General features: G+C 52.2%; 1 protein-coding gene across 1 annotated transcript; it reads left to right on the top strand.

Moving 5' to 3' along the window:
* Positions 1 to 477: 477 nt before the first annotated feature.
* LOC140411078 (neuronal acetylcholine receptor subunit alpha-2-like) lies at positions 478 to 7831 on the top strand. Its single transcript, XM_072500132.1, has 2 exons — positions 478 to 603; positions 6712 to 7831. The coding sequence occupies exon 2, from the start codon at positions 6740 to 6742 to the stop codon at positions 7367 to 7369; it is 630 nt and encodes a 209-aa protein (XP_072356233.1). The 5' UTR covers positions 478 to 603; positions 6712 to 6739; the 3' UTR covers positions 7370 to 7831.
* Positions 7832 to 17642: the final 9811 nt, after the last annotated feature.

Genomic DNA, 17642 nt, shown 5'->3' with positions numbered 1-17642 from the left:
CAATTACATCTTATTAGCGGCCCCCCCACCACGTGATTCCCCCCTCAGTCAATATTCACACCTTGCTGATGGCAGGTCAATGGGCTTCCCCTTAGGTTTGGGCAGGTGAGAGGCAGTCAAGGGGATCCCTCTGGCAGCACGGGGGGGGGGGTTAGAGGAACACGGCCTTGCCCCCTGGTGGGGTGCAGTGCCACATGCAGACCCCAGTGGGAGCCCCATGAGGAGAATAGTTTGGTTTCAGTGATTTTCAAAACATGTTTCAACCATTTACGTTTTTGCAGCAAATGTGACCCTCGCTGTGTGAACTCTTCATGTTAAACCAACTTAATGTGGGCAACTTGCACTCAGTGAATCAGAAATGTCACTTATCAAAATCCACCCAGAAGGGGAGCAGCTATTGGCTCATTGTCGCTGCTTCCTCTTTAACTTCGTTACCTCCTGTGAAAAAGGAGATTAAAGCAGCTTCTGTCGGCTGGGACACTTTGTGTTTCAATGTATTTACTGGACCTGCAATAAACGGTGTGGATAAAGAGGATTGTTATTCTGTTGAGATGATCAGTAAAACTCTTTTTGCTGTGACTCTGTCACTCTGTGTTTCTGGGGGTAAGTACAAGTTTTAGTTTGGTTTGGAGAAGTTTAACTTGTTCTAAAATAACTCTCCCTGGTTTGTGCTGCGGTGTCTCTGCACCTGTAACTTGTGTGAATTCTAGAGTTAGAACATTCAAACTGGACATGAGAGTTTCAGCAGAATTTATCACCACATTGAGAATGTTCAGTGCACCTGACACAGAGTTACACAGACTGGGAACACGGGTCAGAAAACTCGGTTTTCCCATTCCTCTCTGTTACTCATTTAATGTGACAATGGGTTTGAGTGACAGTCTGGACATTAAGTGGGTGTGTTTGGGGTGGATTGAATTAATCTGTACATTAAGTGGGTGTGTTTGGGGTGGATTGAATTAATCTGTACATTAATTGTGTGTGTTTGGGGTGGATTGAATTAATCTATACATCGAGCTGAAGCACAAATGATGGTCAGGAGATCGAGAGCGTGTCCTGTTCATTTTAAAATTGTTGTTTGGAGTGTTTAATATTGGACTGAATCACCCAATCGGTCAGCTCAATGTCGCTGTCTCAATGCAGCAACACATCTGAATGATGACACAATGCTTTTCTCTCTCTCATTTCCCAGAATGTCAGCTTTAATTGAGAGCTCAACTTCCTGAAAAGGCAGCTAAAACCACCGCTTTCTGACTGAGGGACACAAGTGCCCCAAACTGAGCCAGGCTGACACATGAGCTTCACTGCTGCTGTAGAATGTCAGCCTGTGCTCTCACCAGATCTGTTTCACAGACAGAATACAGTCAGGAACATCCTCATCATCTCCCAACCTGCCGATCAAAGGGACAGGCTCTCTGCCGGGAATGGGATTGGTTAATCTTCCAGAGTTCAGTCCTGCCTTCTCAGAACAAGAAGTGCAAACCGGGCCAGAAAGGGGAAGCACCATTTTCTGCATCAAAGTGGAGCCTCACTGTCCTTGTGATATTGTGATGATCCAGGGGTGATTGCAGAGTGTGGGCCCTCCACAGTGTCCTGTAGAGATGGGGGTGGGAAAAATATATCTTCATTCACTGACAGAGGAACACACAATAAACACAGGCAGTCTCCAGAACTTGATCCGTGCCTTGTACGTCGTGGTGTTCCATAAGATCATAAGACATAGGAGCAGAATTAGGCCACTCGGCCCATCGAATCTGCTCCGCCATTCAATCATGGCTGATATTTTTCTCATCCCCATTCTCCATCCTTCTCCCCATAACCCCTGATCCCCTCATTAATCAAGAATCTATCTATCTCTGTTTTAAAGACACTCAGTGATTTGGCCTCCACAGCCTTCTGCGGCAAATAGTTCTGCAGATTCACTGCCCTCGGATGAAGAAATTCCTCCTCATCTCTGTTTTAAAGGATCATCCCTTTAGTCTGAGATGGTGTCCTCTGCTTCTAGTTTTTCCTACAAGTGGAAACATCCTCTCCACGTCCACTCTATCCAGGCCTCGCAGTATCCTGTACGTTTCAAGACAATCCCCCTCATCCTTCTAAACTTCAACAAGTCCAGACCCTGAGTCCTCAACCGTTCCTCATACAACAAGCTCTTCATTCTAGGGATCATTCTTGTGACCCACCTCTGGACCCTTTCCAAGGCCAGCACACCCTTCCTCAGATACGGGGACCAAAACTGCTGACAATACTCCAAATGGGGTCTGACCAGAGCCTTATTAAGCCTCAGAAGCACATCCCTGGTCTTGTATTCTAGCCCTTACGACATGAATGCTAACATTGCATTTGCCTTCTTAACTGCCGACTGAACCTGCACGTTAACCTTCGGAGAATCATGAACAAGGACTCACAAGTCCCTTTGTGCTTCTGATTTCCTCAGCATCGCCCCATTTAGTAAATAGTCTATGTCTCAATTTCTCCTTCCAAAGTACATAACCTCACACCTTTCCACATTGTATTCCATCTGTCACTTCTTTGCCCACTCTCCTAGCCTGTCCAAGTCCTTCTGCAGCCCCCTTGCTTCCTCAATACTACCAGTCCCTCTACAGATCTTTGTATCACCTGCAAACTGAACCACAGTGCCTTCAGTTCCTTCTTCCAGATCATTAATGTGCATTGTGAAATGTTGTGGACCCAGCACAGATCCCTGAGGCACACCACTAGTCACCGGCTGCCATCCTGAAAAAGACCCCTTTATCCCCACTCTCTGCCTTCTGCCAGTCAGCCAATCCTCTATCCATGCCAGGATCTTACCCTTCACACCATGGGCTCTTATCTTATTTAACAGTCTCCAATGTGGCACCTTGTCAAAGGCCTTCTGGAAATCTAAATAAATCACGTCCACTGGTTCTCCTTTGTCTAACTTCCTTGTTACTTCCTCAAAGAACTCTAACAGATTTGTCAGACATGACGTCCCCTTGACGAAGCCGTGCTGACTCAGTCCTATTTTATCCTGCACCCCCAAGTACTCCGCGACCTCATCGTTAATAATGCACTCTAAAATCTTACCAATGACCAAAGTCAGGCTAATTGGCCTATAATTTCCCGTCTTCTGCCTCCCTCCCTTCTTAAACAGTGGTGTTACATTAGCCACTTTCCAGACCTCTGGGACCCTTCCTGCCTCCAGTGATTCCTGAAAGATCACCACCAATGTCTCCACAATCTCCTCAGCTTCTCTTTTAGAACCCTGGTGTGAAGTCCATCCAGTCCAGGTGATTTATCCACCTTCAGACCTTTCAGTTTCCCCAGAACCTTCTCCTTAGTGATGGTCACTGCACTCACCTCTGCCCCCTGATTCTCCTGGAGCTCTGGCATCCCACTGGTGTCTTCCACCGTCAAGACTGATGTAAAGTAACTATTCAGTTCCTCTGCCATTTCTTTGTTTCCTATTATTACCTCTCCAGCCACATTTTCTAGCGGTCCAATGTCTATTTTTGCCTCTCGCCTACCTTTTATATATTGTAAAAACTCTTCCTACCTTCCGTTATATTACTAGCTAGCTTGCACTCATACTTCATCTTCTCCCCCTTATTGCTTTTTTGGTTGTCCTCTGCTTGCTTTTAAAGGCTTCCCAATCCTCTGGATTCCCACTAATCCTCGTCACTTTGTATGCTTTTAAAAAATGTTATGCTGTCCTTGACATCCCTCGTCAGCCATGGATGCCTTGTCCTCCCCTCAGCATGTTTCCTCCTCCTCGGGATGAATTTCTGTTGTGCCTCCCGAATAACCCCCAAAACTCCTGCCATTGCTGTTCCACTGTCTTCCCTGCTAGTCGCTTTTTCCAATCAACTCTGACCAGCTCCTCCCTCATGTTTTTGCGTTACCCTTATTTAATTGTAATCCGTTACATCTGATTCAGCTTCTCCCTCTCAAACTGCAGGGTTAATTCTATCATGTTGTGGCCACTGCTCCCTAAGGGTTCCTTCACCTTAAGTTCCCTAATCAAGTCTGCCTCATTGCACATCACCAAATCCAGAATTGCATGTTCCCTGGTCGGCTCTGTCACAAGCTGCTCCAAAAAAAAACACCTCTTAGACATTCCACAAATTCCTTTTTCTGGGATCCACTACCAACCTGATTTTCCCAGTCCACGCACATATTAAAGTCCCCCACGATTATTGTGACATTGGCTTTTTTACAGCCGTTTCTATCTCCTGATTTATTTTCTGCCCCACATCCTGACTCCTGCTCGGGGGTCTGTACATAACTCCCATCAGGGTCTTTGTACCTTGGCGATTCCTCAACTCTACCCACATTCTCTGCCTTCTGATTCTATATTGCTCCTAGCTATCGATTAACTTCATTCCTTACTAACAATGCAACCCCGCCCCCTTCACCCATCTGCCTGTCCTTTTGATGGGACACATATCCTTCGATATTTAGATCCCATCCCTGATCCTCTTGCAGCCACGTCTCTGTGATGCCCACAACATGGTACCGGCCAATTTCAATGTGCGCAACAAGCTTTTTTACCTTGTTCTGTCTACTGTGTGCATTTAAGTACAACACATTCAGTCCTGCATTGACCACCTCCCTTCTCACACTTGTCACCTTTTTTGCTCTGCCTGAGGGTGATGTTGTTCTCTTATTTTTGTTCACAATTTGCCCTTCAGTTATTACACCTCCTACGCTAACGCTCTGGTTCCCACTCCCCTGCCATCATAGTTCAAATCCTCTCGAGTGACACTTGCAAACCTCCCAGCCAGGATATTGATGCCGCTCCAGTTTAGATGCAACACGTCCTTCTTGTACAGGTCCCACCTGCCCCGGAAGAGATCCCAATGGTACAAAAATCTGAAATCCTTCCTCCTACACCACCAATTTAGCCATGTGTTTAGCTGCACTATCCTATTTCCAGCCTCACTGGCACCTGGCACAGGAAGTAATCCTGAGATTACAACCCTAGAGGTCCTGCTTTTTAGTTTGCTGCCTAACTCCCTGAACTCCTTCTGCAGGACCTCACCACCCTTCCTTCCTATGCCGTTAGTACCTATGTGTACTACGACCTCTGGCTGTTCACCCTCCCCCTTCAGAATGTCCTGTGTTCATTCAGAGACATCTTTGACCCTGGCACCAGGGAGGCAACACACAATCCTGGAGTCTCTTTCACGTCCACAGAAGTGCCTATCTGTGCCCCTTACTATAGAGTCCCCTATAACTAGCACTCTCCTGCACTTTGCTCTCCCCTGCTGAGCAACAGAGGCAGTTGTAGTGCCACTGTTCTGGCTGTTGTTTTGCCCTCTTAGGCTATCCCACCAACAGTATCCAAAATGGAATACCTGTTAGAGAGGGGATTCCTGTACTGACTGCCTGCCCTTTCTATTGGTCACCATTCTGTCTGCCTGCATCTTGGGTGTGACCATGTCTCTATAACTCCTATCTATGATGCTTTCTGCCACCTTCATGCTCCAAGTGCACCCACCTGCCACTCCAACCGAACCACGCAGTCTGTAAGGAGCTGTCATTGGTTACACTTGCTGCAAATGTAGTCGGCTGGAACGCTGGAAGTGTCACAGGTCTGCCACATCTCTCAGTTAGAGCACAGCACCCAGCTGAGTGACATTTATGCACTAGTTAATTAATTCAAAATAAACACTTGAAGTTGTTTTTAGAATAAGTTACAATTAACAACATGGCCCTGGCGCTCGATATTTACTGCAAAATTAAATGCTAAGTACTAATCTCTGCCCTCAGGTTTAGTTACTCCTCTACCTCATTAATCAACTAGTTTTATAGATTTTTCCAACTTTTTTTCTTCAAATTTAACAGATTCCCTACCAGCCAATCAGGTCACAGCTTTACTGTGATGTCACATCAGTTTTCCCCCCACAATTTGAAAAGGTCGTTAGATCACTTACCTTCCCAGGATGCTCTCTGGATTTCTCCCTGCAGATTAACAGTTACAAAGCCAGAAGAAAGAAAACAAAACGAAAGGGAAAAAGCACCTCCTCCCACTTTTCACCAAATTACCACACTGCTCGAAATTACCAAATTTCAATCCTCATTCGGGCTCTCTCACTCACTCAGGCTGTCTCCACGTCATGTGCGCAAAGCTTACTGAGTGTGCGCTTTATGCCTCTCTCTTATATTGAGCCCAGCGGTTGAATACAACTGAGCGGCTTGCTCGGCCATTTCAGAGTCAACCACATGTCCAACCACATGAGAAATGTCAATCTTCTCTCCAAACCCCACACCCTGAGAATGGTTTCAAAATGAATTGCAAGTCAATTACTTCCTTTTGTCTCAAGAGATTTCATGCTTGTTTGACAGATTGAAAGATTTAATTTCATTTTTATGGACCTATTATCCTGTTGGTCCATTTTTGCTGAAATGCAGAGATCAGCTTTGATAGCGGAGATTTGACTCAGTGGAAACAGCACATTAACCCCAGGCACATCTTGCTCAATAGTCCGAATCGGCACTGATTTCACAGGGCAAACTATCTCAGTTATATCCATTTTAATCAATGCAAAATTAACAGCTCATTAATTCAGATTGATTGCATAAACTGCAAGGATTGCACCGTAGAGGGAGACGGATAGATTGTATTCAGCAAGGATTCATTCTCTGAAAGTTAAAGTACCAGCAGTGTCTTAATGATAGTACTCTCTGGTCCTGACAACTACACAAACCTGTTGTGTTTGCTTGTTTCAGTGCAGACGGGAAGTTTGCTGTGACACACATGACAAAGGCTCACCTCTACTCCATGGGCAGAGTTCAGTGGGTGCCCCCAGCCATCTACAAGAGCTCCTGCAGCATTGACGTCACATTCTTCCCATTCGACCAGCAGAATTGCAAAATGAAATTTGTCTCCTGGACCCACGACAAGTCCAAGACTGATTTGAGGAGCATGGACAGGAACGTGGATCTTAGGGACTATTGGGAGAGTGGCGAGTGGGCAATAGTCAACGCTGTGGGGATTTACAACAGCAATAAGTCTGACTGTTGCTCGGAGGTGTATGTCGATATCACATACTCTTTCATTATACGGAGGCTCCCCCTCTTCTACATCATTAACCTCATCATTCCCTGTTTGCTCATCTCCTGTCTAACTGTTCTGGTCTTCTATTCACCATCGGGCTGTGGAGAGATCACACTTTGTATATCAGTGTTGCTCTCCCTCACTGTCTTCCTGCTGCTTATAACAGAGATCATCCCCTCCACCTCCCTGCTCATCCCTTTAATCGGCAAATACCTGCTCTTCACCATGATCCTCGTCACCCTCTCCATTGTCATTGATGTGTTGGGTAGGCTGGGTCGATGTGGACTGCACTTGATGCAGTGTAGCAAGAGACAGACCTCCAACACTTGATAAGATGCAACACGATTTTATTTAACATCTAAACTATTATAGGATGTTCAACTGTGGGTTGACACTATGCTGACTTGACTGGAGACCTGATATTAGCCTAACCAGGCTTAGTAGCTACCACATGGTGTTTGCACTGGCCAGCTCACAAACTCTGACTGTCTCAGAGGCTGGGTCCCGAGAGAGTGGGGAAAACTGGTGCCCTCTGGCTTTATAGTGGTCGTGTCCTGTCTGGTGATTGGCTGCTCTGTTCTGTGTGCTTACTGGTCATCCTGTGTGTCAATCACAGCCTGTCTGCACTCCATTGTATACACAGATGTATATTATGACATCTTCCCGCTTTTTTTTTGTATTGTGTGTGTTGAGATAATAAATATTAAGGTGCTTGTGCGTGTGGATGTGTATATGTGTGTGACTATATACAGAATGTGCTAAAATGACCTTATGTACACAGGAAGGTGTCGCTAGAGCAGATGTAGGGCAGATGAAATGGTAAAAAACGATATTTACAGAGGTCAAAACGATAAGGTAACACAGTTGTGCAAAAGGTCAGTCTATAAGTTTAGTCTCTGCGGCGGGCGACGAATTCTGGTTGACCGCCTCAAGGGTGGAGCAGGGGCCGCCTGCACCTGGATAGGCGAGACTGCCGCCAATGCGGTGGTCACAGGGGTCGGCAGAATTGCTGGTAGATCGGTGGCCTCGTGGTCGGGCACGTCCGGAGGAAGAATTGTGTGAGGCGGGACATCATGGTTAGGTGGCGGGCGTGGAACTCTGCGCAGCGCCCGTCTGTTGCGTTGTAGGAAGGAGCCACCAGCCATGCGGACGAGGAACGATCTCGGGGCCACTTGCTTGACCACCACAGCTGTGGTGGACCAGCCACCGTCAGGCAACTGCACACGAACACGATCAGTTGGGACCAGCTCGGGGAGATCCGTGGCATGAGCGTCGTCTGCTGATTTCTGTTGGGCCCGAGACTGCTGCATCTTTTGTGTGACCGTGAGGTGGTCAAGGTCTGGAACATGGATGTCTAGAACCGTTGTTCGCAGAGTGCGATTCATGAGCATTTGTGCGGGAGACAACCCAGTGGACAGAGGGGATGCTCTGTATGCCAGCAGCGCCAAGTTGAAGTCGGAGCCTGAGTCTGCAGCCTTGCATAGTAATCTCTTGACGATATGGACCCCTTTTTCGGCCTTCCCGTTTGACTGCGGGTAGTGGGGGCTGGAGGTTACGTGAGGTCCTGGCTCGGGTCAGTGGATATTTTGGTCTCTTTGGTAGGGTCGAAGAACGCCAGAACCGGGGCTGTGGTGAGTTTTGCCCTCAGCTCACTCCATTCGTTCTCATGAGCGGGCAGCCACTGGAATTCCGTCGACTTTTTGACAAGATGGCGGAGGGCTGTGGTGTGTGCCGCCATGTTGGGAATGAACTTCCCGAGGAAGTTGACCATCCCTAGAAAGTGGAGGACCGCCTTCTTGTCCTCTGGGTTCTTCATGGCGTTGATCGGCGAGACCTTGTCAGCATCTAGCCGCACGCCTTGCTGCGATATGCGGTCACCAAGGAATTTGATTTCTGATTGACCGAACGAGCACTTTGCTCTGTTGAGTCGGAGGCCATGCTCATGGGTTCTGTGGAATACCTGCTTGAGGCGATCGATGTGTTCTTGAGGAGTTGTAGACCAGATTATGACATTGTCAACATACACGCGCACCCCCTCAATACCCTCCATCATCTGTTCCATGATGCGGTGAAATACCTCTGAGGCAGGGATGATGCCAAAAGGCATCCGGTTGTAGCAGTAGCGACCGAGCGGGGTATTGAATGTGCACAGCTTGCGACTGGATGCCTCCAGCTCTATTTGCCAGAACCCCTTGGAGGCGTCCAGCTTCGTAAAGAGTTTGGCATGAGCCATCTCGCTGGTCAACTCTTCTCGTTTTGGTAGCGGGTAATGTTCCCTCATGATGTTGCGGTTTAAATCCTTGGGGTCGATGCAGATTCGAAGCTCCCCTGACGGCTTCTTGACGCAGACCATGGAGCTGACCCAGTCCATGGGTACTGTGACCTTTGATATGATGCCCTGGTCCTGGAGGTCCTGTAACTGCTGCTTGAGGTGGTCCTTGAGGGGTGCCGGCACCCTACATGGTGCGTGGATCACAGGGGTGGCGTTTGGCTTGAGCAGGATTTTGTATCGGTATGGGAGTGTGCCCATTCCATCGAACACGCTGTGGTACTGTGTGATGATGTCATCAATTTCAGCCTGGAAGTTCTCATCAGGTGAGGCCGTCGCCTGTGAGGATGACGTGGTGTGGACTCATTGAACCAAGTTCAGGAGTTTGCAGGCCCGAGCACCGAGCAGGGATGCTCTGTCAGGTCCCACGATCTCAAATCGCAGTGTCGCTTTAAATTACTTATTGGAAAATCACAGTTGGCATGAGCCACTGGCAGCTATGGCATTGCCATTGTAGTCAAGGAGCTGGCAGGCCGGTTGCAGCTGTATAGAACCTTAGTTAGGCCACACTTGGAGTATAGTGTTCAATTCTGGTCGCCACACTACCAGAAGGATGTGGAGGCTTTAGAGAGGGTGCAGAAGAGATTTACCAGAATGTTGCCTGGTATGGAGGGCATAAGCTATGAGGAGCGATTGAATAAACTCGGTTTGTTCTCACTGGAACGAAGGAGGTTGAGGGGCGACCTGATAGAGGTATACAAAATTATGAGGGGCATAGACAGAGTGGATAGTCAGAGGCTTTTCCCCAGGGTAGAGGGGTCAATTACTAGGGGGCATAGGTTTAAGGTGAGAGGGGCAAAGTTTAGAGTAGATGTACGAGGCAAGTTTTTTACGCAGAGGGTAGTGGGTGCCTGGAACTCACTACCGGAGGAGGTAGTGGAGGCAGGGACGATAGGGACATTTAAGGGGCATCTTGACAAATATATGAATAGGATGGGAATAGAAGGATACGGACCCAGGAAGTGTAGAAGATTGTAGTTTAGTCGGGCAGTATGGTCGGCACGGGCTTGGAGGGCCGAAGGGCCTGTTCCTGTGCTGTACATTTCTTTGTTCTTTGTTCTTTGAATGCTTGGTCTGACGCGGATGGTGTCGAGATCGGATTTGGAGATGAGGTTCGCCAATGCGCTGGTGTCCAGTTGGAACCTGATGCAAGTTTTGTTGACTGTGAGGACAGCACACCACTCATCGTCGGGATCCACGCTGAGGATCGGGAGGTGCGTCGCTGTCTTGGAGAAAGGCAGTGCATGCTTTGTAATGATGCCCACCCGGTATGGAGATTTCAGGCACGCAGCATCAGGATCAGTTGGGCTGTCGGGGTCAGAGTCTGGCATGGCCTGCTGTATTGAACAGATGCTTCTGCGCCGCGGCTGGGATCGCTGGATGCTGGGCAGTGGAGCAGATCTGCAAAGGGCTGCGTGGTGGCCAAGCTTGCCACACTGTAGACACCGTCGTGATTTTGCCGGACATTGCCGCTTTAAATGGGCGGTGCCACAATTCGGACACGTCATGACGCCAACGTCAGCACGTTCCGTGCACCATCGCGCATGCGCAGTGCGGTCGAACGACGTACGAACCTGCGCAGTCTGGTCGTCGGTCTCGCCGTCCCCTCAGTCGTGGAGCGCATGTGCAGGGGCCTGGGAAAAGCGCGCGGAATGGCCACTCTCGTCGATACTGAGGCCCTGCATTTGTGCGATGGCCTGCGCCCGTTCCACCTCGTGGGAGGTTAGCTTTGCCGTTTCTGCAGCCCTGATGTGGGAGTACCGATTGTTAGCATGTTCGTGGAGAACGCACGTTTCAATGGCGATGGTGGGGGTGAGCTGCTTGACTTTCAGGAGCTGCTGCCGAAGGGAAACGGAGTGGACCCCGAAAACGATCTGATCCAGGATCATGGAATCAGTGGTCGAGTCATCGTTACATGACTGCACGAGGATGCGGAGATGTGTCGGAAAGGATTGAAAAGGTTCATCCTTACCCTGAAGCCTCTGCTGGATAACGTACCGTTCAAAGCTCTCATTCACCTCAATGTCGCAGTGGCTGTCGAACTTCAGTGGGACTGTTTTAAATTTTGTCTTGTCTTCGCCTTCAGCGAATGTGAGGGAGTTGTAGATGTGGATGGCGTGGTCCCCGGCTGTGGAGAGGAATAGTGCGACCTTCCTGGTGTCCGATGCGGCCTCGAGGTCGGTGGCTTCTAGATAGAGTTGGAACTTTTGTTTGAAGATCTTCCAATTTGCACCGAGGTTGCCGGCGATGCGGAGCTGCGGAGGAGGGCGGATGTTTTCCACGTCACCGGATCGCTGTTTGCTGGTTAACGCTGATTCACTCAAGGTAGATCCGTCAATTTTCAGCATCACTCACTGGCACCATGATGTGTTGGGTAGGCTGGGTCGATGTGGACTGCACTTGATGCAGTGTAGCGAGAGATTGACCTCCAACACTTGATAAGATGCAACACGATTTTATTTAACATCTAAACTATTATACATGTTCATCATGTTCAACGGGCAGCACGGTAGCATTGTGGTTAGCACAATTGCTTCACAGCTCCAGGGTCCCAGGTTCGATTCCCGGCTTGGGTCACTGTCTGTGCGGAGTCTGCACATCCTCCCCGTGTGTGCGTGGGTTTCCTCCGGGTGCTCCGGTTTCCTCCCACAGTCCAAAAATGAGCAGGTTAGGTGGATTGGCCATGCTAAATTGCCTTAGTGTCCAAAATTGCCCTGAGTGTTGGATGGGGTTACTGGGTTAAAGGGATAGGGTGGAGGTGTGGACCTTGGGTAGGGTGCTCTTTCCAAGAGCCGGTGCAGACTCGATGGGCCGAATGGCCTCCTTCTGCACTGCAAATTCTATGAAATCGATGAAACTGTGGGTTGACACTATGCTGACATGACTGGAGACCTGATACTAGCCTAACCAGACTTAATAGCTGCCACATCATATTTGCACTGGCCAGCTCACGAACTCTGACTGTCTCAGAGGCTGGGTCCCGAGAGAGCGGGACAACTGCTTTATAGTGGTCGTGTCCTGTCTGGTGATTGGCTGCTCTGTTCTGTGTGCTTATTGGTCATCCTGTGTGTCAATCATTGCCTGTCTGCACTCCATTATATATGTAGATGTACATTATGACAGTCATCACCGTCTTTATCCCCAATGTTCATCATCGCTCGCCCAACACACACAGGATGCCCCGGTGCGTACGCTCCATTTATATATCCTGGTTTTTATACAGTCTGTCTTCATTTCTCAGTGAGGATATTTCACTGCCAGCGAATCTCAGGCTGCTCGAGGAGAGTGAGCCTGTGGTCAGGGAGTGAGTCAACACTCAGTGAGCAACATCCAGAACCATGCTGACATTCCCGCTCCTCCGGTCTTCCCCTTACCCACCCCTCCCCCCCGGCCCTCCCCTTATCCCCCCTCCCCCCCATACCCACCCCAACCCCCGGACCTCCCATTACCCACCCCTCCCACCGGACCCCCCCTTACCCACCCCTCCCCTCGGACCCCCCTTACCCACCCCTCCCTCCGGACCCCCCCCCTTACCCTCCCACCACCCCGGACACCCCCTTACCCACCCTCCCCGCGGACCTCCCCTTATCCCCCCTCCCCCCGGACCTCCCCTTACCCACCTCCCCCCCGGACCCCCCTTACCCACTCCTCCACCCCGGACCTCCCCTTACCCACCTCCCCCTCCCTTGACCTGCCCCTACCCACCACACCCCTCCGCACCCCTCCCCACACCACTCTCCCCACCCCTCCCCCGGATCTCCCCTTACCCACTCCTCCCCCCCGGACCTCCCCTTACCCACCCCTCCCCCCGGACCCCCCCTTACCCACCCTCCCCCCCGGACCCCGCCTTAGCCACCATCCCCCCCGTACCTCCCCTTACTCATCCCTCCCCACGTACCTCCCCTTACCCCCCCCCCCTTACCCACCCCTCCCCCCGGACCCCGCCTTACCACCCCTCCCTCCCCCCGGACCTCCCCTTACCCACCGCTCCCCCCGACCCCTCCCTTACCCACTCCTCCGGACTTCCCCTTACCCACCCCTCCCCCCCGGACCTCCCCTTACCCACCCCTCCCCACAAGACCTCCCCTTACCCACCCCTCTACCCCGGACCTCCCATTATCCACCCCTCCCCCTTCCCTTGACCTGCCCCTACCCCCCACACCCCTCCCTACCCGCCCCCATACCACTCTCCCCACCCCTCCCTCATCTCCTCCCCCTCCCACCCCTCCCCCACACACCCCGACCCATATTCTCTCCCCGCCTCCACCGCTCCCCTCGTACCCCCCTCCGCAGCCCCCTCCCAATCCTTCCCTCTGTACCCCCTCCCCCACCCCTCCCCCGCACTCTCCCCACATGGGATTCCCCCTGAAATATTTCACTGAGCCACCTTGTGTTCAGGGTTGTTTTGGGTGAGCCGGTGCCCAGGAACCCTGAGTGCAGGCAGGTTAAGGCCTGTTAGTATGAGCTACATGGAACATCAGTGCCCTCTGCTGCTACACTGCACATTCTACACCATCAACATTTCCCCCAACGCCGCAATGGCATTTTTCTCTTTGCCCTTTAATCCCTGGACGGGAGAGGAGGGGCTGAAAACAGTATCTTCAACTGGGACAGAGAAATGGAGTGGAGGAGGGGTTTGGGGAAGGGGCAATCACAGAATTGGGACAACACAGGAGGCCATTTGGCCCATTGTGTGTGTGTGCTGTCCCTCCGAATCAGCAACTCCCCCATTCCCCCACCTCCTCCCCGTCCACCCGGAATATTCTTCCTTTTCCCAGAACGGAATCATTCCCCTTTCAAAGCTTCCTGGGAAGCTGCCTCCCCCACACATCCAAGGGTCTGCATTCCAGACCCTGCCCATTCGCTGGCTGCAAAATTGCTTCCATTGCTAATTCCTTTTTTAAAAGTATGTTTGTTCAGGTTTTACCTTTCAGCCCAAAACACAACAAAATGACAACAATGACACATCGCCAAAGGCAAAGCAAAACGGCTCAACGGCCAGGAACACAGAGGGGGAGGGAGTCCCTGTTGGAACTTTCACTGTTGTCCGGGATCACAGGGACATTTACTTTTGTGGTCAGTCTGTCGTGTGGGATCTTTGCTGAAATCCAGAGAAACAATCTCCAATCTCCGGGTCTCACTCACCCTCCTCTGTGTGGAACAGCCCCTCCCCCCTCCCTCTGTGTCCCCGAGGGTCCCTGTCTGACTCCGGGAGGGGAAGGGGCACCTGGAGGGAGACCCAGGGCGAGGGGCTCGGTGCCCCTCTCGGAGCCACTGTGAAAACTCCCCCATGGCTACTGCGATGGACTGCCCGGGGGGGGAGGGAGGGAGGGAGGGGGGAGAGTGAGGGAGGGTAGAGGGAGGGAGGGGGAGAGTGAGGGAGGGTAGAGGGAGGGAGGGGGAGAGTGAGGGAGGGTAGAGGGAGGGAGGGGAGAGTGAGGGAGGGATGGAGAGTGAGAGGGTGGAGGGAGGGAGAGAGTGAGAGGGTGGGTGGAGGGAGGGGGAGAGTGAGGGAGGGAGAGAGTGAGAGGGTGGAGGGAGGGAGGGGGAGAGTGAGGTAGGGTGGAGGGAGGAGGGGGAGAGTGAGGGAGAGGGACAGAGTGAGGAGGAGGGAGAGAGTGAGTGAGGGTAGAGAGTAAGGGAGGGAGAGGGTGGAAGGGAGAGTGAGGAAGGGGAAACTGAGGGAGAGAGAGAGTGAGGGAGGGGGGAGAGTGTGGGAGTGGCAGAGTGTGAGAGGGAGTGTGGGAGGATTGAGTGAGGAAGGGGTAGCGTGTGGGAGGGGGCCAGTGAGGGATGGGGCGAGTGAGGAAAGGACATAGTGAGGGAGAGAATGAGGGAGGGAGAGAGGGGGGAGAGTGAGGGAGGGGGGAGAGTGAGGAGTGAGAGAGGGAGAGAGGGGGAGAGTGAGGAAAGGACAGAGTGAGGGGAAGAGAGTGAGGGGGAGTGTGGGAGGGAAGCGTGAGGGAGGCAGTGAGGGAAGCGGAGAGTGAGCGAGGGGGAGAGTGAGGGAGGAAGAGAGGGAGGGAGTGTGGAGAGTGAGGGTGGGAGAGAGTGAGGGGGGGAAGTGAGGAAGGAGGGGGAGTGAGGGAGGGAGAGAGTGAGGGTGAAGGGAGAGAGTGAGGGAGGGAGAGAGGGGAGAGTGAGGGAGGGGAGAGTGAGGGAGAGAGTGATGGAGGGAGTGTGGGAGGGAAGAGTGAGGGAGGCAGTGAGGGAAGCGGAGATTGAGGGGGGAGAGTGAGGGAGAGTGTGAGGGAGGGAGTGTGGGAGGGAAAAGTGAGGGAGGCAGTGAGGGAAGCAGAGAGTGAGCGAGGGGAGAGTGAGGGAGGGAGAGAGGGAGGGAGTGTTGGAAGGAGAGAGGGGGAGAGAGTGAGGGAGGGGGGAGAGTGAGGGAGGGTGGAGAGTGAGGGTGGGAGAGAGTGAGGGGGGGAAAGTGAGGAAGGAGGGGGAGTGAGGGAGGGAGAGAGTGAGGGAGAACGGAGAGAATGAGGGAGGGGGAGAGGGGGGAGAGTGAGGGAGGGGGAGAGTGAGGAAAGGACAGAGTGAGGGAGAGAGTGAGGGAGGGAGAGAGGGGGCGAGTGAGGGAGAGGGAGAGTGAGGGAGAGAGTGAGGGGGGAGTGTGGGAGGGAAGCGTGAGGAGGCAGTGAGGAAGCGGAGAGTGAGGGAGGGGAGAGTGAGGGGAGGGAGTGTTGGAGGGGAGAGTGATGGAGGAGCAGAGGTGAGCGAAGGAGTGAGGAAGGGAGGGGGTGAGTGAGGGAGGAGGAGAGTGTGGGAGTGGCAGAGTCTGAGAGGGAGTGTGGGAGGGATTCAGTGAGGGAGGGGTAGCATGTGGGAGGGGACCAGTGAGGGATGGGGAGAATGAGGGAGGGAGTGTGGGAGGGGAGAGTGAGTGAGGAAGTGTGGGATGGGCAGAGTGAGGGAGGAGTGTGGGATGGGGAGAGTGACGGAGGGAGTGTGGGAGGGGGAGAGTGAGGGAGGGCAGAGTGAGGGAGGAAGTGTGGGAGGGCAGGGTGAAGGAGGGAGTGTTGGATGGGCAGAGTGAGGGAGGGAGTGTGGGAGGGGAAAGTGAGGGAAGGGTGTGTGGGAGGGACAGAGTGAGTGTGGGAGGGGAGAGCGAGGGAGGGAGCGTGGGAGGGGCAGAGTGAGGAGGGGAGTGTGGAAGGGGAGAGTGAGGGAGGGAGTGTGGGAGGGGCAGAGTGAGGGAGGGAGTGTGGGAGGGGTAGAGTGAGGGAGGGAGTGTGGGAGGGGAGAGTGAGGGAGGGAGTGTGGGAGGGGAGAATGAGGGTGGGAGTGTGGGAGGGGCAGATGGAGGGAGGGAGGGTGGAGGGAGGGAGGGGGAGAGTGAGGGAGGGAGGGTGGAGGGAGGGAGGGGGAGAGTGAGGGAGGGAGGGCGGAGGGAGGGGGAGGAGAGTGAGGAAAGAGGGAGTGAGGGAGGGAGAGTGGAGTGAGGGGGAGAGTGAGGGAAGAGGGAGTGAGAGAGGGGTGACAGAGTGAGGGAGTGAGGGTGGAGGGAGGGAGGGGCGAGAGTGAGCGAAATGCCGGTTCTGGGAGCTGGAAGATATGATGAACATTCTGAGCAGCAACGTTTACTGAACGGAACAAGTCTGATCCCCATCAGCTCACACATCCCTCACTCCCTCTTCCCTCACTCTCCCCCTCCCTCCCTCCACCCTCCCCTCCCCACTCTCTCCCATTCTCCACCCACCCTCCCTCACTCCCTCTTCCCTCACTCCCTCTTCCCTGAGGGTCACTCAGCAGCTCGAACCAACCCTTGACAGTGACGTGCCTAGCTGCTACATCAACCAAGTAAGTCTCCAGTCAACGCACGCTACGAGATAGGCGCTCCTAGCTACCAGTCCATACCAGCTTTGAAGCCTGCAGACTCAGAATCGAACAAAAGGCCATTTGTTCCCCTGACCTGGTGGGCCAGTTCCAAAGCTAAGTATAGGCCTATAGTGTTAGAGATAGTCTAGTAAGTAGAGTTTATGCATGAGTAGTGATTGACTGTGTATAATAAATGTGTTTTGATTTGAAACTTACTAACTGGTGTATTGAATTATTGATCAGTACTTGAACTAGTACATCGTGGTGGTATCATAAAGATACCTGGTGACTCGAGAGCAAAGGTTATAAAACAGAGCAAATTAAGTAAAGACACAACGAGCAACATTTACTGCTGTGTCTGAGCCAAATTAAGAACCAACCAAAAGTTAGCAACATTTAGTGGCGACATCTGACGGGACCCGACTTAGAGGTGGCCTAACCACTCCGGGGGAA

Source organism: Scyliorhinus torazame, chromosome 1 (genome assembly GCF_047496885.1).
Source record: "Scyliorhinus torazame isolate Kashiwa2021f chromosome 1, sScyTor2.1, whole genome shotgun sequence".
In the NCBI taxonomy this organism is placed as follows: Eukaryota; Metazoa; Chordata; class Chondrichthyes; order Carcharhiniformes; family Scyliorhinidae; genus Scyliorhinus; species Scyliorhinus torazame.
Note: the sequence above shows the minus strand (reverse complement) of the source record. Positions and strands in the feature narration are given on the sequence as shown.

Coding starts and splice junctions, on each gene's coding strand:
- LOC140411078 (XM_072500132.1), top strand. CDS start 6,740: ATGACAAAGGCTCACCTCTACTCCATGGGCAGAGTTCAGTGGGTGCCC.